We start from the raw sequence: 22,994 nt of genomic DNA on the forward strand, positions 1-22,994 counted from the left end.
CATTTCATAACATTAACACAACATATTCGAGGTGGTTTTCAATAACAAATCCGTATTTATTTATTTCTCCACGTTATGTGTTTGTGTGCACTGAGGAGTCTCAAACAGGCGTGTGTTTAATCATTTTAAGATTGGCTTTAATCAATGTTTGAAAATGAATTCTTCATTATGATAAATGAGGTAACGTTTTATTTATGGTATTATTTCCACATATTTCTCTCCACTCTTCCTTCTGCCAACGGTGTCGCAGTTTCTCGTCTCTCCCGTTTTTGTGCGTAGTGCGTACGCATGGGTCAGAGTTTGCGTGGAGGACCGCACGTTTTCACGTCAAGTTTGTTTTTTATAAATCGCAAACATTGCGTAGAAACTGGCGTACGGCATCTTTATATCGTACGCACCGTTTATAAATGAGTCCCCAGACCCTTTCATACTCACGTTCTCGGGCACGTGCACACACAAGCTTGAATATAGTAAAGTAGTTCTTGCTGTTTTCATCTGTTGTGCCAGCTTTGTTTCCCGTAACAGACCTTGACAGTCCTGTCTGTTAAAAGCCCTCTAAAAATAAAAAAACATGATGGAAGGAAAATACGAAGATGAAAGATATCCTTCTTTTTACCCTCTTCTCACATGGGGTTTCGTTTCCATGCATTCCTTTTTTCAGCATCACCTTGCTTCATTCCCAAAATATTCAGCACTTTGCCACCTAGCTGATGTGTGACCCTGATACTGTTGGCCGGTGTGCATGAACTCATAATGAATGAGCTCCCAGAATTGCGGGTTTGTACCTTTAAGTGTCAGGCGATGGGAGAGGAGAATGAGCATCCGTGCCCACCCCAACATTTATGCAAGGAGGCACTTGTGCTGCGTCCATGTCTCTGCTCTGCTGACAGCACTGGCCCCAGTCACACAGCATTAGACCGCCTCAGCAGAGCCACACACACACACACACACACACACACACACACACACACACACACACACACACACACACACACACACACACACACACACACACACACACCACACACACACACACACACACACACACACAGAGCCAGGGCCCCAGGCCGGACAACAATCCTGTGTTCTGTGTGTCTATACAGTATGTGCTTTGATCAGTGTGTGGGAAAAGGGCCTTTAACACCGTGGATATCTCCTGCATTCAAAATAAAGATGGCTGTGCAATTGTCAATTTCTTTCCCCCCATTATCCTCCCGATGAATAGGAAGAGTTGAAAGTGCGCCGGTATGATTGCCAAAGATGCATCCCTATTTACGGGCATGTGATTGATGTATCGCTATCCCCCCCCCCCCGCACAATAACACAGAGACCATGTGTCATCTGATGCTTCACTGCGAGATTAAAGGATGACTGCATATTCCAGCAGCTGAGCCCCTTTCTGCACACCACCCACAATGCAACATATACAACATCCACACTGACATGCTGCCAAAACACGGCAAGTTTGAGCACTTCTGCCACCGCACCAGACGCACGGTAATTACTGTTTTTTATGGCTGCACTCAAAAACAGTGTGACCTTTACAAACACGGCGGTGATTTGAGAAAACTAAATGTTGGTAAATATTACAACTTGTCTGGGCTCAGCAGGTGGTTCGTTTTAAAAGATGGAAATGTCACTTTTCGGGAGGAAAAAGTAGAATGTAATCAAATAGGATGATTTTCACTCACCGTCTCAGTGTTAATGAAACCATGATTAAATCAGTCATTTCATTTCATCAGTAGGTGGTAGCTCATACATGTACTCAGGCATACATTTACAATTAATTAATGTTGCAATTAATGATAATGCAAGTCGCCTCAGCGGAAGGTGTTGCTTTCATAATCAGATGTCACAAGATAAACTTCAGCTCTGAGTGTCTGATTGCTTCGTGATTTTCTTTCTAGGACCCTGATTTAACGTTTTTACGCTACATTAAAATAAATTCACCTTTTGGCTTCAACGTGTCTCTCGTGCATTTAAAATGTAAATTCCTTTCATACCCAAAGCGTGTCAAAGTTAATTTTTCATTTTGTACGCACACTGCTTGAACAGCTTCAAGTTGTAGAAGTAAGATTATTATTAATTATGAACAAACTTTATTTTCTTAACATTCAGAAGATTTCACTGTTAATAACACTATTATTGTATTATACTACTCGTCCCACTATTGTGTATGATGTTATCTTTTGATCTATTCGTGGCAGGCGCAGTGACTTCCTGTTGTCTCATTGTCTCTGTTCCGTTGCCAGGCAGCTTTTCCTTCCTTTCCTCCTCTGTGTTTGCATCTGATAGGCTTATATTGAAATCAAGGAAAAGTACATCCGTGTCCGTGTGTTACTACCACTAGCAAGAAGAATACAAATAGGCCTCAGCTAAAAAAGAGAGAATAATTATTACATACCAACATTTTGCAATGACACGAAACAGTTTGGGATCTAAAGGGGTTTGCTTTATTTGGAATATTTACAGAAAGCTTTCTCTGACGCGTCACTGAATTTGTTATATATCCTCTCTTATACTCCATTGATAAAACCAGTCATTTTACACAAAGAGGTTGCTGGTCTTCTGATCCATTGGATTTGTTTCTGTTATTGTGTGACTTAAGGTTAGTTCTGTCTAGTTGGTTCGGACTGACTGAAGTCACACAATGACACAAACTAACTAACTAACCGATACTTCCTCTCTTTTAACTGATGTTCATTTTCAAGACGTCTTTCTTTTAGATGGGTATAATCGAGTCTGCTCCTGCCCCAGTCCACAGCAGTGTATTGCTTTGCTACCGTTCCCATACTCTTTTACTCCAAACTGGGGCATGCAACCACCATCTACTGTATGTAATTAACTAACAATACTCCCTCATAAACAACCCTACTGAACTTTTATCTGTAATCTCGAACAGATTTGGATAATGCTTTGAACCAAATCTAGCTATTTCTAGCAGTCCCTGGTCAGATAATCACAACCGACCAAAACGTCAGCCTTAACGTGTGAAAGACTTTAGTTTACTGTCTCTTTAAATGACAATGCTGGACACACATTGGTTGTTGCGATCATTAAACCTCTTAAAGGTCCGATATGATAATGTTTTTCATCAATATATTATAGGTCTCAGATATATACAAAACATGTCTCTGAAGTGTTTGGCTCCAAACACCAAACAGATCATTGCAGCATTACCCATAATCCCCTCTGTTTCAGCCCTGTTTCCAAAGTGCTGATTCTCTGTCTGTGACTTTAGATGAAAATAAGGAGCCCCTCCCCACGCCCCTCTGAGAGAGATTTGGTTACAAAGAACACAATGGTGCTCTAGGAGGAGATTCAGGTGATAAGGGGGGGGGGGGGGTTACCTTGGTTGCTGATTGGCTAATGGTTACACAAGACAACACATCGTTATGACATCATAAAGTGGCCAAAATCTGATCAGCTCATTTTCAGACAGGTTTTTATATAAATGGATCAAAAAGAGAGAGAATCTTTGTTCCTGAAACTTTCAGAGTCTATTTCCACAGAGGGGACACATGTTGATGTAGAAGAGACATGAAGAAGAGGGGACACATGATGTAGAAGAGACATAAAGAAGAGGGGACACATGTTGATGTAGAAGAGACATGAAGAAGAGGGGACACATGTTGATGAAGAAGAGACATGAAGAAGAGGGGACACATGTTGATGTAGAAGAGACATGAAGAAGAGGGGGACACATGTTGATGTAGAAGAGACATGGAGAAGAGGGGACACATGTTGATGTAGAAGAGACATGAAGAAGAGGGGACACATGTTGATGTAGAAGAGACATGAAGAAGAGGGGACACATGTTGATGTAGAAGAGACATGGAGAAGAGGGGACACATGTTGATGTAGAAGAGACTGAAGAAGAGGGGACACATGTTGATGTAGAAGAGACATGAAGAAGAGGGGACACATGTTGATGTAGAAGAGACTGAAGAAGAGGGGACACATGTGATGAAGAAGAGACATGAAGAAGAGGGGACACATGTTGATGTAGAAGAGACATGAAGAAGAGGGGACACATGTTGATGTAGAAGAGACATGAAGAAGAGGGGACACATGTTGATGTAGAAGAGACATGAAGAAGAGGGGACACATGTTGATGTAGAAGAGACATGAAGAAGAGGGGACACATGTTTGATGTAGAAGAGACATGAAGAAGAGGGGACACATGTTGATGTAGAAGAGACATGAAGAAGAGGGGACAATGTTGAGTAGGAGAGACATGAAGAAGATGGGACAACATGTTGAGTAGAAGAGACATGAAGAAGAGGGGACACATGTTGATGTAGAAGAGACATGAAGAAGAGGGGACACATGTTGATGGTAGAGGAGACATGAAGAAGAGGGGGGACACATGGTGATGTAGAAGAGACATGAATAAGAGGGGACACATGTTGATGTAGAAGAGACATGAAGAAGAGGGGACACATGTTGATGTAGAAGAGACATGGAGAAGAGGGGACACATGTTGATGTAGAAGAGACATGAAGAAGAGGGGACACATGTTGATGTAGAAGAGACATGAAGAAGAGGGGACACATGTTGATGTTGATGAAGAAGAGACATGAGGAAGAGGGGACACATGTTGATGTAGAAGAGACATGGAGAAGAGGGGACACATGTTGATGTAGAAGAGACATGAAGAAGAGGGGACACATGTTGATGTAGAAGAGACATGAAGAAGAGGGGACACATGTTGATGTAGAAGAGACATGGAAGAAGAGGGGACACATGTTGATGAAGAAGAGACATGAAGAAGAGGGGACACATGTTGATGTAGAAGAGACATGAAGAAGAGGGGACACATGTTGATGTAGAAGAGACATGGAGAAGAGGGGGACACATGTTGATGAAGAAGAGACATGAAAGAGGGGACACATGTTGATGTACGAAGAGACATGAAGAAGAGGGGACCATGTTGATGTAGAAGAGACATGAAGAAGAGGGGACACATGTTGATGTCGAAGAGACATGAAGAAGAGGGACACATGTTGATGTAGAAGAGACATGAAGAAGAGGGGGACACATGTTGATGTAGAAGAGACATGAAGAAGAGGGGACACATGTTGATGTAGAAGAGACATGAAGAAGAGGGGACACATGTTGATGTAGAGGAGACATGAAGAAGAGGGGACACATGTTGATGTAGAAGAGACATGAAGAAGAGGGGACACATGGTGATGTAGAAGAGACATGAAGAAGAGGGGACACATGTTGATGTCGAAGAGACATGAAGAAGAGGGGACACATGTTGATGTAGAAGAGACATGAAGAAGAGGGGACACATGTTGATGTAGAAGAGACATGAAGAAGAGGGGACACATGTTGATGTAGAAGAGACATGGAGAAGAGGGGACACATGTTGATGTAGAAGAGACATGAAGAAGAGGGGACACATGTTGATGTAGAAGAGACATGAAGAAGAGGGGACACATGTTGATGTAGAAGAGACATGAAGAAGAGGGGACACATGGTGATGTAGAAGAGACATGAAGAGAGGGGGACACATGTTGATGTAGAAGAGACATGAAGAAGAGGGGACACATGTTGATGTAAAAGAGACATGAAAAAGAGGGGGACACATGTTGATGTAGAAGAGACATGAAGAAGAGGGGACACATGTTGATGTAGAAGAGACATGAAGAAGAGGGGACACATGTTGATGTAGAAGAGACATGAAGAAGAGGGGACACATGTTGATGTAGAAGAGACATGGAGAAGTGGATTTTGCACAATATGTGTCCTTTCACTTCCTATAGAACAGTGTCTGTAAGCACTGAGCTACAGTAGCGCACTGAAGGTCCCGATGGAGGGTCTTACATCCAGGCAGACCCTCCTAGTGGTTACTTAGCACTCAACACGAGCTACCAGGCTCATGTCTGTTGTTTTCGTCCTTTTCTTTTCTTTTCTAGTGCTGTCCGGCGACCAGATGGGACAAGGACAGTCAGGGGTTGTTGTTGTTGTGGCGTTTTTAGAGTTAGCTACCTCTGTTACTCAGGTGGAATGAGTTGAAAACGTGCTGCTCTGCCTTGCTTATGATGCGAGTCAGAACACGGCAATAAACAGCAACTAACAGCAGTGTATTGCTTTGCTACCGTTCCCGTACTCTTTTACTCCAAACTGGGGCATGCAACCACCATCTACTGTATGTAATTAACTAACAATACTCCCTCATAAACAACCCTACTGAACTTTTATCTGTAATCTCGAACAGATTTGGATAATGCTTTGAACCAAATCTAGCTATTTCTAGTAGTCCCGGTCAGATAATCACAACCGACCAAAACGTCAGCCTTAACGTGTGAAAGACTTTAGTTTACTGTCTCTTTAAATGACAATGCTGGACACACATTGGTTGTTGCGATCATTAAACCTCTTAAAGGTCCGATATGATAATGTTTTTCATCAATATATTATAGGTCTCAGATATATACAAAACATGTCTCTGAAGTGTTTGGCTCCAAACACCAAACAGATCATTGTAGCATTACCCATAATCCCCTCTGTTTCAGCCCTGTTTCCAAAGTGCTGATTCTCTGTCTGTTACTTTAGATGAAAATAAGGAGCCCCTCCCCACGCCCCTCTGAGAGAGATTTGGTTACAAAGAACTCAATGGTGCTCTAGGAGGAGATTCAGGTGATAAGGTGGGGGGGGGGGGGTTACCTTGGTTGCTGATTGGCTAATGGTTACACAAGACAACACATCGTTATGACATCATAAAGTGGCCAAAATCTGATCAGCTCATTTTCAGACAGGTTTTTATAGAAATGGATCAAAAAGAGAGAGAATCTTTGATCCTGAAACTTTCAGAGTCTATTTCCACAGAGGGGACACATGTTGATGTAGAAGAGACATGGAGAAGAGGGGACACATGTTGATGAAGAAGAGACATGAAGAAGAGGGGACACATGTTGATGTCGAAGAGACATGAAGAATAGGGGACACATGTTGATGTAGAAGAGACATGAAGAAGAGGGGACACATGTTGATGTAGAAGAGACATGAAGAAGAGGAGACACATGTTGATGTAGAAGAGACATGGAGAAGAGGGGACACATGTTGATGTAGAAGAGACATGAAGAAGAGGGGACACATGTTGATGTAGAAGAGACATGGAGAAGAGGGGACACATGTTGATGAAGAAGAGACATGAAGAAGAGGGGACACATGTTGATGTAGAAGAGACATGAAGAAGAGGGGACACATGTTGATGTAGAAGAGACATGAAGAAGAGGGGACACATGTTGATGTAGAAGAGACATGAAGAAGAGGAGACACATGTTGATGTAGAAGAGACATGGAGAAGAGGGGGACACATGTTGATGTAGAAGAGACATGAAGAAGAGGGGACACATGTTGATGTAGAAGAGACATGAAGAAGAGGGGACACATGTTGATGTAGAAGAGACATGAAGAAGAGGGGACACATGTTGATGTAGGAGATACATGAAGAAGAGGGGACACATGTTGATGTAGAAGAGACATGAAGAAGAGGGGACACATGTTGATGTAGAAGAGACATGAAGAAGAAGGGACACATGTTGATGTAGAGGAGACATGAGGAAGAGGGGACACATGTTGATGTAGAAGAGACATGGAGAAGTGGATTTTGCACAATATGTGTCCTTTCACTTCCTATAGAACAGTGTCTGTAAGCACTGAGCTACAGTAGCGCACTGAAGGTCCCGATGGAGGGTCTTACATCCAGGCAGACCCTCCTAGTGGTTACTTAGCACTCAACACGAGCTACCAGGCTCATGTCTGTTGTTTTCGTCCTTTTCTTTTCTTTTCTAGTGCTGTCCGGCGACCAGATGGGACAAGGACAGTCAGGGGTTGTTGTTGTTGTGGCGTTTTTAGAGTTAGCTACCTCTGTTACTCAGGTGGAATGAGTTGAAAACGTGCTGCTCTGCCTTGCTTATGATGCGAGTCAGAACACGGCAATAAACAGCAACTAACTACACATTAGCAGTTAGAGGTTTCTCCGTTTATAAACTCGTTGCTATTTTTGTGTTGTTTAATGTCATGTGAGTTATTATTATCTAGTTTCAAAATACAATTGAACTTAAAGGGGACCTATCGTGCAAAATGCACTTTTTGATGTCTTTGATACATAAAGATGTGTCCCCGGTGCGTCAGGGAACTCACGCAGCGTCAGAAGATAAAACCCTCTCTCTTTTCCTCCGTACCCAAATCTCTAAAAGCGGGGCTACAACGGAGCTGATCCAGATTTGCGTCCGATATGACATAATATCTGAAATGTGGACCCACGGCCCAATCAGAAACGTTGCTATCAGAAACAATGCCCGACTGTTTTGGACGTAATATGGTCGGTGTTTACATTAGCATTGCTAACACTCAGAGCTAACCTGTACTGGAGAGCATGTGTGTGAAGAAGCAGGAAGTAAAAAGGAACTCACCTTGTGGTATAACCGGCAAGAGAGAAAGCCTTTGAGCTCCAGACTGTTTCAGAAACAATCCTTGATAATCCATGATATGGCGTTTCATCACGGCAGCATTTAGTTTAGATGGTAGCTGCCGGGTCCCGCATGAGCTCAGAGCCCTCCTTTATAAAGCTTTATACCCCAAATCAGCACTTTTGAAACAGGAAGTGAAACAGAGGGATATGAGGCATGGCTAGAATGGGTGATCTGTTTGGTATTTTGAGCAAAACACTTCATAGACATGTTTTTAATATATTTTATATATCTGAGACCTATGCTAAAAATAGCATGATAGGTGACCTTTAATCAGGTCATTTTTTACTTTAATAGCATACGTATTACCTTTTCAACTCAAATCTACACATCTAATGTAGTTTAGATCATCGATAAAGGCTTTTTGGATCAAGTGTTTATGGGAATATTGACCAGGCTCCATTATCTAGTTTACCCCTAGTAAAATAGGAAACCAAACAACAAGTACCAAACCAGAACAAACACATATCACCTTTTATTTATTTTATCAGGTTATCTCTTTGAAGTCAGGGTCTCTTTTTGTGAGAGAGAGGAACAATACATACTGCACACTTGTATTCTGTAGATTTGTATGCAAAGAAATGTATGGTTGTATTACTCTATTAACATAGGATTTGACCATTCGAGCATTCACTGTTGCATATTTAAAACATTTCCCCAGTTAAAACAGATTTCCAAGTGTCTGGTCCCGGGGGCTTTTCAGAGTAGTGAGTCGCTGCCATGTGACGGGTGTGTGTGTGTGAACACAGTGACGGCTGCTCGAATGCAAATGAAATGTCATTTTAGTGCCAGCTGATTGCCTCGCTGTGTTTTCACTAGTGGTTCGTAATCAAAAAACACTCTTGAGACTTCATCGGATGGAGACGCTGGAATGTCAATAAGGAGGACACACAAACACTCACTCGCCCCATCATCATCATCCTCCCCCTCCCTCCCCCTCTCTGAAATACCATCATGCTGCAAGGCAAAGTTCTAGTGACATTTAATTAGGAAGTTTTCCTCTAATGTTGAGGTCCGGGGAAAGAACACGCTCTCAGCTGACTTCTCTGCGATGCTTGCACTGACTGTTAACACTCTTCAATCAATCTAACCCTCTCTTGTTTCTTTCTTCTGTTTCTAATCCAACAGTTTGTGTGCTGTACACCCAAGGGATAGCCAACAGGGAATGGAGAGAGGTGAGTGCAGGGGCAAAGGTGGTGGGGGAATCATTTATAACCGGTGAAAGCTTCAAAGTACCTCTAATGGCAGCCTTTCAGCAAGTTTCTTTTGGCTGTGACCCAGCTTACATTATCTGTTATAAGTTCATGCCAAGTATCCTTCTTTTTCCTTTCCCTCTTCTTTTGTTATCCTTTTTTATATATATCCTGCTTACTTGAAGTAAACGGTTATTTTGTGTTTTTTCTGTAAATATTGAGTGTTCTTGTTTTTAACCCTCTGGAGTCTAAGGGTATTTTCTCGATTTTTAGATGTTTTCTTAAATCACCTTTTAAATGCATTTCTTCTAAAATGCCACCCATGTGTTACATATCAAACTGTTCAGGACAATCTCTAGTATTGCTATATATGCAAATTAGTCACCTTAGAGCACTGTTTGATGAGATAAGTAGCTCAAAAGCTTAAAATTTGACATCCGATTTTCGGAAAATCTTCAAAACTCTTGTGAAAACACACATTTACTCATGTGATCGAATTGTTTTGGTGTTTTAGATTTGGTTACCAAAGTTTTAGGATTACAAAAGTAGTGAAATATTTGAATTACACTGTATATAAATGTGTTATTCATGTCTAAAATGAAATTTTATAAATTCGAATTCTGAGTAAAACAGCTGTCAATCACTCTACTTTCACCACAGCAGGGACTGAGATACATCAGGACTGAATAATGACTTCATATTACATACCAAGGTTCATGTGATGTGGACAAAAAAAAGAATTGAGCATTAGAACTTTTTTTTTCAACCAACAATTGACGGTAAGGTGTTTGTGTATACCTCTGGACTGTGGGAAACAGTATTTCGGTCTTTCTGTGTGTACAAACATATTTTGAGACTGACACTAAAGTTGACTTTGACTACTTGCTGAACAAATAACGTGCAGGCTTTTTTTCTGCACGTATTAGTAATGTTTAATGAAAATGCTTCCTTTGGGCATTCATATTGAAATGTTCGTGTAGCAAAAATAGATGAAGTAAGTGCCGTGTAACTAGAGGTCTTTGCAGGTCTTCTTATTTCCCAGCAAATGAGACTCGGGCCCTTAGTAGTCCAGATGAAATGTATGTGGTGTTGTTCACTTTCTGTTTGGGTTGATTGCATTTTAGAACAGGTTTAATTACCCTCGGGTCTCTTTCAGATCAGGAGCCTGTTTCACAAAAGTGATTTGTAAGCACTGCTTACATGCATATTACAAACAAAGGCAGCTTGACATGCAAAAATAATTGACGCTTGCAAAGTGCAGATTTGTTTGTGAGTGCTCCAGGGTCACAAGCACTGGTTTAATTAGCAAAACGAATAATGAACGAGAGGAAGTGATCTTAGAAAAGTTCCTAGGTCTCTCTTTTAAAACATTAAAAAATATATGACCAGTGTTTCCATTGGTTCATTTTCTTACCCATTGTCCTGATTGTACGTTTAGCATCAGTCACTGAAACAGTTTAAACTAAACTAACTTAATGAGCACATGAACGTTTTTGCATGACTATTACAAACCATAATAGCCATTTGACCACAATAAAAAACATATTGAAGCTTTAACGGCAATTTATAGGTAACAAAAACATTGGAAGGAGTCCGGATGGAGACAAAAAACGGTTATACTGAAGAGGCCACAAAAGTTTGGCCTTAACCCTTCGATGCCCGAGTGACTGGACCCTACACTCTTCCATAAGTGGGTCAAAAAGGACCCGTATTTGAATAATATGTGTTTTTATGCCATTTTTGTCATTTTGGTTAAGAAAAATCACTTGTATTATATTTTGGTTCACACTAGAAATATTTTATATTTCATTTTTCACTATTTTTTTACATTTTGAAAAAAAAACGTTTTCAACATATTGATGCAAAGATCTCCGCTATTCTGAGACCCTCACAGTATTCCAGTTCCTTTTCAAAACTCATCTCTTCTTGTCTACTCATAGCCCCCCCCATCAATCCATGCTGGTTGATAGTTTGATAGTCCTATACCCCCCCCCCACCCTAACCTTCCCTTATATTGTAAAGCGATTTTGAGTCCTTGAAAAGCCCTATAAAAATATAATGTATTATTATTATTATTATGACAGGTATCAGATCTTGCCGTGTAAAATAATCTTCCTGAGAGGTGTCACTTGTGATGTCGTCTGTGTGTCCCACAGTGAATGTATTCCTGACAGCCACAGGTGATAAGAATCAAAGGTTCCCAAAGGATCCCATAGAAAATGCATGCGGGTCATTTTTGACCCACTTATGGAAGCTTGGGGTCGTAATACAAAAACTACAAATTCTTAAAATGTATCAAATTTAAATGTAAAATGTGGATGGCTTGATATCCAAAACATGTTTTTTGAGGAATAGCTGGAATATGAAATGATAAAAAAATGTAATTACAAAGATACTTCAAGAAAACCACCTCACCGGGTCAAAAAAGACCCACTAATGCATCTAAGGGTTGGGAAAGGCCATATTGTTTACCTTCTACATCTCAGACTCATCACTAAATTGAATGAAATGAGAAACCAGTGTTTATTGTTAGCTTCAAGTGACTCTTAGACACTTTTTGGACATTTAGCTTCCAATATATAGAATATTGTGTTGTTAAGTGCTTTTTAAACAATTTTGTGTGAACACTGAACAGCGGTAGAATTCAAATCAAATGTTATTTAATGTCCAATATCACAAAACACATTTGTCTCAGGGGAATTTACTGATCAACAAACATTACATAACATTGTAAAAATATATGATATGATTACCAGGCAGAAAACAAAATTGCAAAATAGAAAATGAAAAAGCTACTATAACATTTGTGATCCAGTCCATTGTCCACATTCAGTATGTATTACACTAACTAGAACTGTATTATACAACATTATACATGGGGGGGGGTTCTGGTCACTGTGTCTCCTGGTGTGTAGTTTGTTGAATGTGTGCTGCAGCCATTAACCAAAAGGTCTCCTCTCTCTTCTAGTTTGGCCGAACAGAAGTCATAGACAACACCCTGAACCCAGACTTTGTCCGCAAATTCATCCTGGACTATTTCTTTGAGGAGAGGCAGAATCTACGCTTTGACCTGTGAGTTAACAATTGACGTGTGTGTGTGTGTGTGTGTGTGTGTGTGTGTGTGTGTGTGTGTGTGTGTGGTGTGTGTGTGTGGTGTGTGTGTGTGTGTGTGTGTGTGTGTGTGTGTGTGTGGTGTGTGTGTGTGTGTGTGTGTGTTGTGTGTGTGTGTGTGTGTGTGTGTGTGCATGTGTGTGTGTGTGTGTGGGTGTGTTCTGTGGTGTGTGTGTGTGTGTGTGTGTGTGTTGGGTGTTGTGTGTGTGTGTGTTGGGTGTGGTGTGTGTGTGCGGTGTGGTGTGTGTGCGGTGTGTGATTGTGTGGTGTGTGGTGTGTGTGTGGGTGGTGTGGTGTGTGGACTAGCATTACTATACTTGTGGGGACCTAAATCTGTTTACACAGTCACGTGTGGGGGACCTCGCCTCCCTTATGGGGACAAATTGGAAGGTCCCCATAGGGGAGTCATTCATTTTAGGGTGAAGACTTGGTTAGGGTTAGGGTTAGGGTTAGGCATGTCTTGGTTATGGTTAAGGTTAGGATAAGTCTCCAGGAAATGCATGTAAGTCAGTGTAATGTCCCCTGAAGTGATGTATACATGGTATGTATGTGTGTGTGTGTGTCTTAGCGTATTTGTGTGTGTTTGACGTATATGCGTGGGTGCTGCTCTGTGTGGAGCAAAGTTGAGCTTAGACTGAAATATTCATGGTCTGCACAGAAAGAGATGTCGTGCTCTCCCTTTTAAATAAAAGACACGTTTTCATGCCACTTTTTCCTCCGGTGTTTCCATTTGAATTCATCCCGTTCATACAATGCATTGAGACAAAATAAGGTGCTCATACACTTGACATTTTGTGATGATTATGATGCATGTTCAGTATTGTTCATTTCACGTTGGCATCCATTGAAAGCAACGTTTGTCCTCACAGCAGTATGTTAATAGAATCATCAAGCATCAATGGAGAAACCTGCATAAGGCATCCATTTGAATGGATTTCGGCCTCTGCCAAACTCATTATATCTTTGTACAACATTCTTTTATTACATTTGTTTCCAATTTGAATAATGTTTTAGGATGCTATGCAGTTAAATGAAGCCTTTATGAGAGTAACAAACAACCTCCTTGCTACAGCAGATGCAGGAGATTGCTCGGTCTTAATCCTTTTAGACCTAAGTGCGGTTTTTGACACAGTTGATCATACAAATTTAATTGAGTGCCTTAAGCAGTGGGTGGGTATCCCCGGGTCAGCACTGACTTTGCTCAGCCCTTACTGCTCAGAAATAACCAGCTCTGCTAAAAACAGATGATTCTTCAGCTGCAACACAACAAACAACGTTAGGGCCCCATTTTGAGGCCCCATCGTGTGTTCCCTTCATTTTCCTTTGTAGTATCGTTTGTCAACGTCATTTCCTTTTTAATTGTTTGTTGATATTCTGAAGATTTACCAGTTTGTGTTATAATATGAGGCAACAGAACAGAAAATCAAGAATTGGATGTCGTAATCTTTTCCTATCTCCAAAATGAGATCCCAACTTGAAATGTGATCAAAAGGTTTTGGCATCCATAAGATGAACCAAAATCTGTCACACGATATTTTTAAAAATTGGCTTTTTATTGAGTCTGTGTGTTTTAACTTGTACATTTATTTATTTATTTATTTTTTATTGAGTCAGGCACAATGAGTTTCCATTTATACAGTCAATATATACGCTTTCCCCCACTCCCGGTCCTAGCTAGTAAATTAAATAACTAACTACATCAATAGATACATGTATAGGTAAAAGTAAAGTAATGTAGAAGATAATATTACAAGAAAATTAATAGATAAGGAAATAAAGAATAGTAACAGTAATACATGTACCCATATACTCACATATGTATACCCACATATACACATACATGTGTGTACATACCCACACACATGTACACATGCACATACATACACGTACATACATGTATACAAAGACAGAAAAAAACGTGTACATTTTTAACAATAATTGGTCAACAATGAAGTGAGAGACAAGGTCAAGTTATCGACCATGTTGGTACGGATAGATTTGGCGGAAAAAGCCTCTTCTATTAAATCAATATTAATAACAATATGAAACACCTAAGTATGTAGAAGTGAAAATGTAGAGTTGTTGCTATTTTTCTTTTTGATATAAAGCTGTAGTTATTGGAAAAGTTCTGTAATGTAAAACAGAAAATTGGCAACATTGATTCTTTAGCTTAAAGGTGGAGTAGGTACGTTTCAGAAACCGGCTCGAGTGCACTAACATTTGAAAGTACACAGCCGAAAAGAATCCGCCCCTTCCTTCAGACTTCCTTACAGAGCACCTCCTCCAACACACACGAACGCGCAATGCACGCCCAATGACGGCACGCCCAATGAGGGCACGAGATACATTTGTGCGTGCACGAGATGGAAGGCTGACAGACAGGGCCGGCTAAAGGGATTGGTTGTACTTTTTAGAGTATTACGGCTTCCACAGATGACATTTGTTAATGGATTTTTTGTCAAAGCACTTAAGATATTGCTATCGGGATGTTAAGAGCATTCCCTGGAATATAACAAAAAGTGTATCTCGAGCCGGTTTCTGAAACTTACCTACCCCACCTTTAAGCTTTAAGGGGCTCTTCATGCTCATTTTCAGAGTTAATAGATGTATTATGTGCCTCTACTGCAGGGATCAGCAACTACATTTGTCCAAGGGCCAAAATGTATCCAATACATACTTTCGCGGGCCAGTGGGGGGGGGGGGGGGGGGGGGGGGTGCCAGTGGAGCACGCTCAGGTATTGCAGCGCGCATAAAGCTTAGCAGACTCTTCACGCTAACGAAGGATCACTTCTTCTTCAGGGCAGGGAAGGCTATGCAGTACGCAGGCTACTGCTACAGCTGCTGCCTCTCTGTTGTACTGCACATTACTCACGAGTCGTAAAAACAATGGAGTGGGAGGCGAACGCACTAACCACTCCGCCAACGCCACAGTCTCTCCCGCCGTGCGGGCCGGATGAGAATCAGACAGTTTTACAACATCGGACCGACAGTCGCACATATAGGCTATAATGTCCGAATACAGCATCTAGCTACACCTGAATAATGCTTATTGTACTTTTATCCATGTTGAGAGTGAAAGACACACAGCACAGGCACAATCTGGCAGCGGGGTGCACTGACGCTGATAAGTGGATCAATAAGTAGGTGGACAGCGCGTGGTGCTGAAATAGCCAACATGCGGGGTGTGGTTTAAAAAAAATAACACCAGCTCACTAAATCATTCAAACGTAATGTTTGCTTAGGATATCAAAACATTGACAACAAAATCGGAGAAGCCACTTGATCAAGGAGGGCGAGGGGTGGCGGTGCATATGCTGCCACCGCAGCTGCCACCCCAGTTGGCAGCTTTGTTTTGAAAGAAAAGTTGTGGCTCATCGGGACATTTATGAGAGAAAATCCCTAATGTCCGAGTGCAAGGGAATGCAGCACAAGACGCGAGCCTTGTAACCCCTCCCTGGCGCGAGTATGCAAAAGTGATTGTCGGCGATTTCATTTGAACGGGACGGCGCAAAACAAGAAGCAATTTAAAAGATAAGTCTGTTAAAATACAGATAGTAGCCCTGGCTTTTAACATGGGACAGACATGGGGCTAGAGAGGACGAGCCTCCTTTTGGGCAGGTCTAACCAGAGGCTCTGGCCTTTGATTATGTTCTGGCCCGCTATCTAGTGGCTCAGAAAAAAATTGGCCCAAGGCCAAACTTACTTGCCGACCCCTGCTCTACTGTGACATGTTTACATCCTTTAATGTTCAAAAATGTTTTTAGAGCCCAGTCTGTTCGGATTGGTTAGCAGGCCGGCTCTGTTGTGATTGGGTAACCTTGTGGAGATGTCCCGCCCCTTAGCCAATCGAAGCGTGAGTGTTACCCAATGATGTCACTATGTTACAGAAGCAAACCAAGGAGTCCAATGGAGGCGTTTCAGCTATGGGTGGAATGTTTGAGAGAGAAACTCCCACTGGAGGGAACTTTGTGATTTTAGCCTTTGCAGACCATTTACATGCACCAAAAGCTAAATAACACACTACAGGAAAGGGAAACCCCCATAAAACACAATAGGGCCTCTTTAAAAAGTGAGCCGTGCATGTGAGTGACAACGAGTTGGATAATGTTGCTGATTGGTTCATAATATTTAAGTGCATTGAGATACACGCCAATGAATTCTGGTGTGTGATAGAGACACGTTTACTTGAGCTAATAATAGAATATTTACATGTCCTCCAGTCCACATCAGATACACCTGTATTTTGTGTCTAGTGCTGTTAAAAGTTTAAAAAAGTAACATTTCCTCATGTAGCCCCAAACGTCGAGCTGTCCAAGTCATTATGATAATGTGAATTTCTTCTCTGTTGTTTTCCAGCCTCACGCATTTCCACTGTATTTCTCAATGGTTGCTCATGAAATATGGAATGCCTCTTTTGCTTGTTAGCCTGTCAGTGGGGCTCCATGCTGCTTACAAGCTGTAGGAGGTTATAGTGAAGGTCAAGGAGACACGCTCACTGCTGGTCGTGTGTGTGTGTGTGTGTGTGTGTGTGAGCAGTACATTGTATTTAAGGTGTATAGTATGTATACTTTTAGGCATGTATATATGTATGTTCATGTATATATGGATTGGTATTTGTGTGGAGGGGGTTGTATAAATCTCAGTTTATGTGAGTGTTTTGTGTGTGTTGTTTTATACCTTTTTTAAGGGGACCTATCATGCAAAATGCACTTTTTGATGTCTTTTATACATAAAGATGTGTCCCCGGTGTGTCAGGGAACTCACATAGTGTCAGAAAATAAAACTCTCTCTCTTTTCCTCCGTACCCAAATCTCTAAAAACGGGCTACAACGGAGCTGATCCAGATTTGCGTCCGATATGACGTAATATCTGAAATGTGGACCCACGGCCCAATCAGAAACGTTGCTATCAGAAACAATGCCCGACTGTTTTGGACGTAATATGGTCGGTGTTTACATTAGCATCGCTAACACTCAGAGCTAACCTGTACTGGAGAGCATGTGTGTGAAGAAGCAGGAAGTAAAAAGGAACTCACCTTGTGGTATAACCGGCAAGAGAGAAAGCCTTTGAGCTCCAAACTGTTTCAGACATAATCCTTGATGATCCATGATATGGCGTTTCATCACGGCAGTATTTAGTTTAGACAGTAGCTGCCGGGTCCCGCATGAGCTCAGACCCCTCCTTTTTTTTATCAATTTTTTTTTTAACCCCAAATCAGCACTTTTGAAACAGGAAGTGAAATAGAGAGATATGAGGCATGGCTAGAATGTGTGATCTGTTTGGTATTTTGAGCAAAACACTTCATAGACATGTGTTTTATATATTTTTATATATCTAAGACCTATGCTATTGCCTAAAAATAGCATGATAGGTGACCTTTAATTTAAGTTGAGTAGAAGCATCAAGTACGTCAAAATTGTCCTTAGTATAGTACTTGAGTAAATGTACTTAGTTACTTTTTAGCACTGACTATTTTATAGCGCTTTTCTAGTCTTAAAGACCACTCTAAGCGCTTTTTACACACCCAATCACAGGCCAACATACATTACATCAGTTGTAATACACATGCAATTTCACTCATACACCGTGGGCAATGCCATCCGAACCAATTGAAGTGTCTTGCCCGAGGACACTTTGACATGTTGTCGACACCACAGGGGCCAGGGATCAAACCACTGACTCCAACTCCAATTGGTAGTTTACCATCTACCTCCTGAGCCACAAATGAGGTCAGCCCCAGTTTGAAAATAGGCCTTCTACCCTACAGACTTAACCACCATACAGTAATGGGCCTAGTGGCACAATTATCTAGCCATAAACATGCACATGTGGCAGAACTGGATATGTAAATAAAGCGCAGAGGGAGTGTGACTTTCCGCTCAACACTACTCACTATATATTTACATAGTGGTTTTCTACTAAATGAATGCTCTGAATATGGAGTAAAGAACATTTAACCATCTGCATACATACTCCTGTGTACCAGATGAATGTGCTGCAGACTTTTTTCCAGAATATCATGAAGAATGCTTAAAGCTGTGTGTGTGTGTGTGTGTGTGTGTGTGTGTGTGTGTGTGTGTGTGTGTGTTGTGTGTGTGTGTGTGTTGTGTTGTGTGTGTGTGTGTGTGTGTGTGTGTGTGTGTGTGTGTGTGTGTGTGTGTGTGTGAACTTGTGTGTGAACTTGTGTGTAGCCGACTCCCTCTAGGACCTGTTGTCGAGTGGTTGAGCATCAGGCCTCTTTAATGTCTGCTGGGCTGATAGCTCTATGATCACTTGCAGCCAGGACTTGGCTTGCCTTCCCCTCTCTCACACACACACACACACACCACACACACACACACACACACACACACACACACACACACACACACACACACACACACACACACACACACACACACACATTTACTCTTCGCTACTCATGTGGACCTTTAACACGCGCACATCTCTTCTCAGACTCCAGTGGTTACGCCTGCTGCTTCAGCCTCTATCCTGAGGTCTGCAAGGCTTTCTACTGTAGCCCCCCCAGCCCTTCATTACCTCCTTCCTTCCTTCCTATCCTTCCTTCCTTCCTTCCTTCCTTCCTTCCTTCCTTCCTTCCTTCCTTCCTTCCTTCCTTCCTTCCTTCCTTCCTTCCTTCCTTCCTTCTTCCTCCCTCCCTCATTCCTTGAGGACATCCATATAGCCATGCACCACAGAGCTCCCCGCAAACCATCCCATGCTCTCTTTACCCGAAGACCCCAAAGCTACAGCACACTTTACTTCCTCTGCTGCTTATCTGTGCCTGGAAATCCTGTTAACCCCCACCTCACTGGCAACCATGTTCCTCTGTGCTATTTCTTTTTTTCTGGAGCTTGAGATGCTCAGTGAAGCCAGTGGAAGCCCCCCAGGTGGATGGTTGCTTATTCAAGTATATAAAAGGGGCGTATACCCCAAACTATGACGTAAATTATGCTCCAAAAAGGGAACAAAGAGGAATAAAAGCGGTTCATTTTATTTAACTTTATTATTGCCACAAATTTAAAAATAGTCTTCCAGAGTAAACTGCAGGGAATCAATATTCTGTCTGAGGAGAAACACATTTAAAAAATGTATAGGAACCTTAAATAATTGAGTAACTCTTTGGAAAAGCAATGCCATATGGCGCTGGTAATGGATGTGCTTTTTCTGTATGGTGGACTCGAGCTAGCACTTAACTGCAAGGCTACAGAGGCCAGGCGATGTCGTTTTACATTAAAATGTAATCACTACACTGAAATCATGATATGTAATAAAAGAAGCCGATCTTATGCAATGGAGAGTTTTCGCAGTCAGCATAAGTAGCTGTTAGGAAAATATCACTCGACACCAGGTTGAGAATCAATAATCAGGTACTAATGTATTATTGCAAGAAGGAGTAGAGTTAAATCACATACAAAGGATATGGGTTAACTCACACACACGGGGTATGTTGCTCAACGGAGCAGGGAAAAACATCAGGCTTATATAGTCCAAAACACGGAGATAACAACAAAGTCGTAAATCGAGGTGTCGGAAAGGTGTCGGGGACATCTGCGACGTCTTCTGGAAAGAGTCACGTACTTCCTTCACGCCACTGTTGCCCCATGAGGTATTTAGGAGACAACAAGTATGTGTCCTCTCATAAATATCAACAACCTGAAATGCCCTGCCTCCTCCTATCATTAGAAGAGGCAGCTGCAAGGTCATACACAGTGCAGAGTCACACATAGTATCAGTGCATTAAAACAACCCATAAAAAGGAGACAACTTGTATTTTCTCCAACAGTAGCACACACTGGTCAAAAACAGAGAATAGAAACAATAGGTTCTATTATGTTTTTGGGGGTTTTCCCTTCCCTGTTATGTGTTACATTGGTTTACATAGGTGGTCTGTAAAGGCTAAAACCCCTGTGTTCCCTCCAGAGGGGGATTCTCTCCCACACACACTGACTGAAACGCCTTCATTGGACTCCTTTGTTTACTTCTGGAACAAAGTGACATCCCTGTCTATATTGGCTATCACTCCAACACATTGTACATGATAGGCTAAGGGGCAGGACATCTCTTAGCGGTTCTGTAATGTAGCACAACAGAGCCGGCCAGCTAACCAATAAGAGCAGACTGGGCTCTGGTTTCAGACAGAGGGTGAAAAGAGGTGCTGCAGCACAGGCAGTATGAGAAAAATAAAGAGCTTTTTGAACATTAAAGCATGGAGACATGTAGAGACACTACATACTGATATACACCTGAACATCAGCAGGAGAGGACTCTTTAAAGTAGATACACTACATACTGATATACACCTGAACATCAGCAGGAGAGGACTCTTTAAAGTAGAGACACTACATACTGATATACACCTGAACATCAGCAGGAGAGGACTCTTTAAAGTAGAGACACTACATACTGATATACACCTGAACATCAGCAGGAGAGGACTCTTTAAAGTAGAGACACTACATACTGATATACACCTGAACATCAGCAGGAGAGGACTCTTTAAAGTAGAGACACTACATACTGATATACACCTGAACATCAGCAGGAGAGGACTCTTTAAAGTAGAGACACTACATACTGATATACACCTGAACATCAGCAGGAGAGGACTCTTTAAAGTAGAGACACTACATACTGATATACACCTGAACATCAGCAGGAGAGGACTCTTTAAAGTAGAGACACTACATACTGATATACACCTGAACATCAGCAGGAGAGGACTCTTTAAAGTAGAGACACTACATACTGATATACAACTGAACATCAGCAGGAGAGGACTCTTTAAAGTAGAGACACTACATACTGATATACACCTGAACATCAGCAGGAGAGGACTCTTTAAAGTAGAGACACTACATACTGATATACACCTGAACATCAGCAGGAGAGGACTCTTTAAAGTAGAGACACTACATACTGATATACACCTGAACATCAGCAGGAGAGGACTCTTTAAAGTAGAGACACTACATACTGATATACACCTGAACATCAGCAGGAGAGGACTCTTTAAAGTAGAGACACTACATACTGATATACACCTGAACATCAGCAGGAGAGGACTCTTTAAAGTAGAGACACTACATACTGATATACACCTGAACATCAGCAGGAGAGGACTCTTTAAAGTAGAGACACTACATACTGATATACACCTGAACATCAGCAGGAGAGGACTCTTTAAAGTAGAGACACTACATACTGATATACACCTGAACATCAGCAGGAGAGGACTCTTTAAAGTAGAGACACTACATACTGATATACACCTGAACATCAGCAGGAGAGGACTCTTTAAAGTAGAGACACTACATACTGATATACACTTGAACATCAGCAGGAGAGGACTCTTTAAAGTAGAGACACTACATACTGATATACACCTGAACATCAGCAGGAGAGGACTCTTTAAAGTAGAGACACTACATACTGATATACACCTGAACATCAGCAGGAGAGGACTCTTTAAAGTAGAGACACTACATACTGATATACACCTGAACATCAGCAGGAGAGGACTCTTTAAAGTAGAGACACTACATACTGATATACACCTGAACATCAGCAGGAGAGGACTCTTTAAAGAAGAGACACTACACACTGATATACACCTGAACATCAGCAGGAGAGGACTCTTTAAAGTAGAGACACTACATACTGATATGAACCTGAACATCAGCAGGAGAGGACTCTTTAAAGTAGAGACACTACATACTGATATACACTTGAACATCAGCAGGAGAGGACTCTTTAAAGTAGAAACACTACATACTGATATACACCTGAACATCAGCAGGAGAGGACTCTTTAAAGTAGAGACACTACATACTGATATACACCTGAACATCAGCAGGAGAGGACTCTTTAAAGTAGAGACACTACATACTGATATACACCTGAACATCAGCAGGAGAGGACTCTTTAAAGTAGAGACACTACATACTGATATACACCTGAACATCAGCAGGAGAGGACTCTTTAAAGTAGAGACACTACATACTGATATACACCTGAACATCAGCAGGAGAGGACTCTTTAAAGTAGAGACACTACATACTGATATACACCTGAACATCAGCAGGAGAGGACTCTTTAAAGTAGAGACACTACATACTGATATACACCTGAACATCAGCAGGAGAGGACTCTTTAAAGTAGAGACACTACATACTGATATCCACCTGAACATCAGCAGGAG

The 22,994-nt window shown here is 41.5% G+C and overlaps 1 protein-coding gene across 3 annotated transcripts in view; it reads left to right on the forward strand.

Moving 5' to 3' along the window:
- The window catches only part of LOC117539392 (copine-8-like), a 116,006-nt gene that overhangs the window by 23,630 nt on the left and 69,382 nt on the right, over positions 1-22,994 (forward strand). For 2 of the 3 annotated variants that reach the window (XM_034205549.1, XM_034205547.1), the window contains exons 3-4: positions 9,618-9,664; positions 12,651-12,754. In XM_034205549.1, the coding sequence (XP_034061440.1) occupies positions 9,618-9,664; positions 12,651-12,754 (151 nt within the window). The remainder of the gene's footprint in view (positions 1-9,617; positions 9,665-12,650; positions 12,755-22,994) is intronic. The other variant, XM_034205548.1, reaches the window with a different exon arrangement.

The sequence above is a fragment of the Gymnodraco acuticeps genome, unplaced genomic scaffold (assembly GCF_902827175.1).
Source record: "Gymnodraco acuticeps unplaced genomic scaffold, fGymAcu1.1, whole genome shotgun sequence".
Classification (NCBI taxonomy): domain Eukaryota; kingdom Metazoa; phylum Chordata; class Actinopteri; order Perciformes; family Bathydraconidae; genus Gymnodraco; species Gymnodraco acuticeps.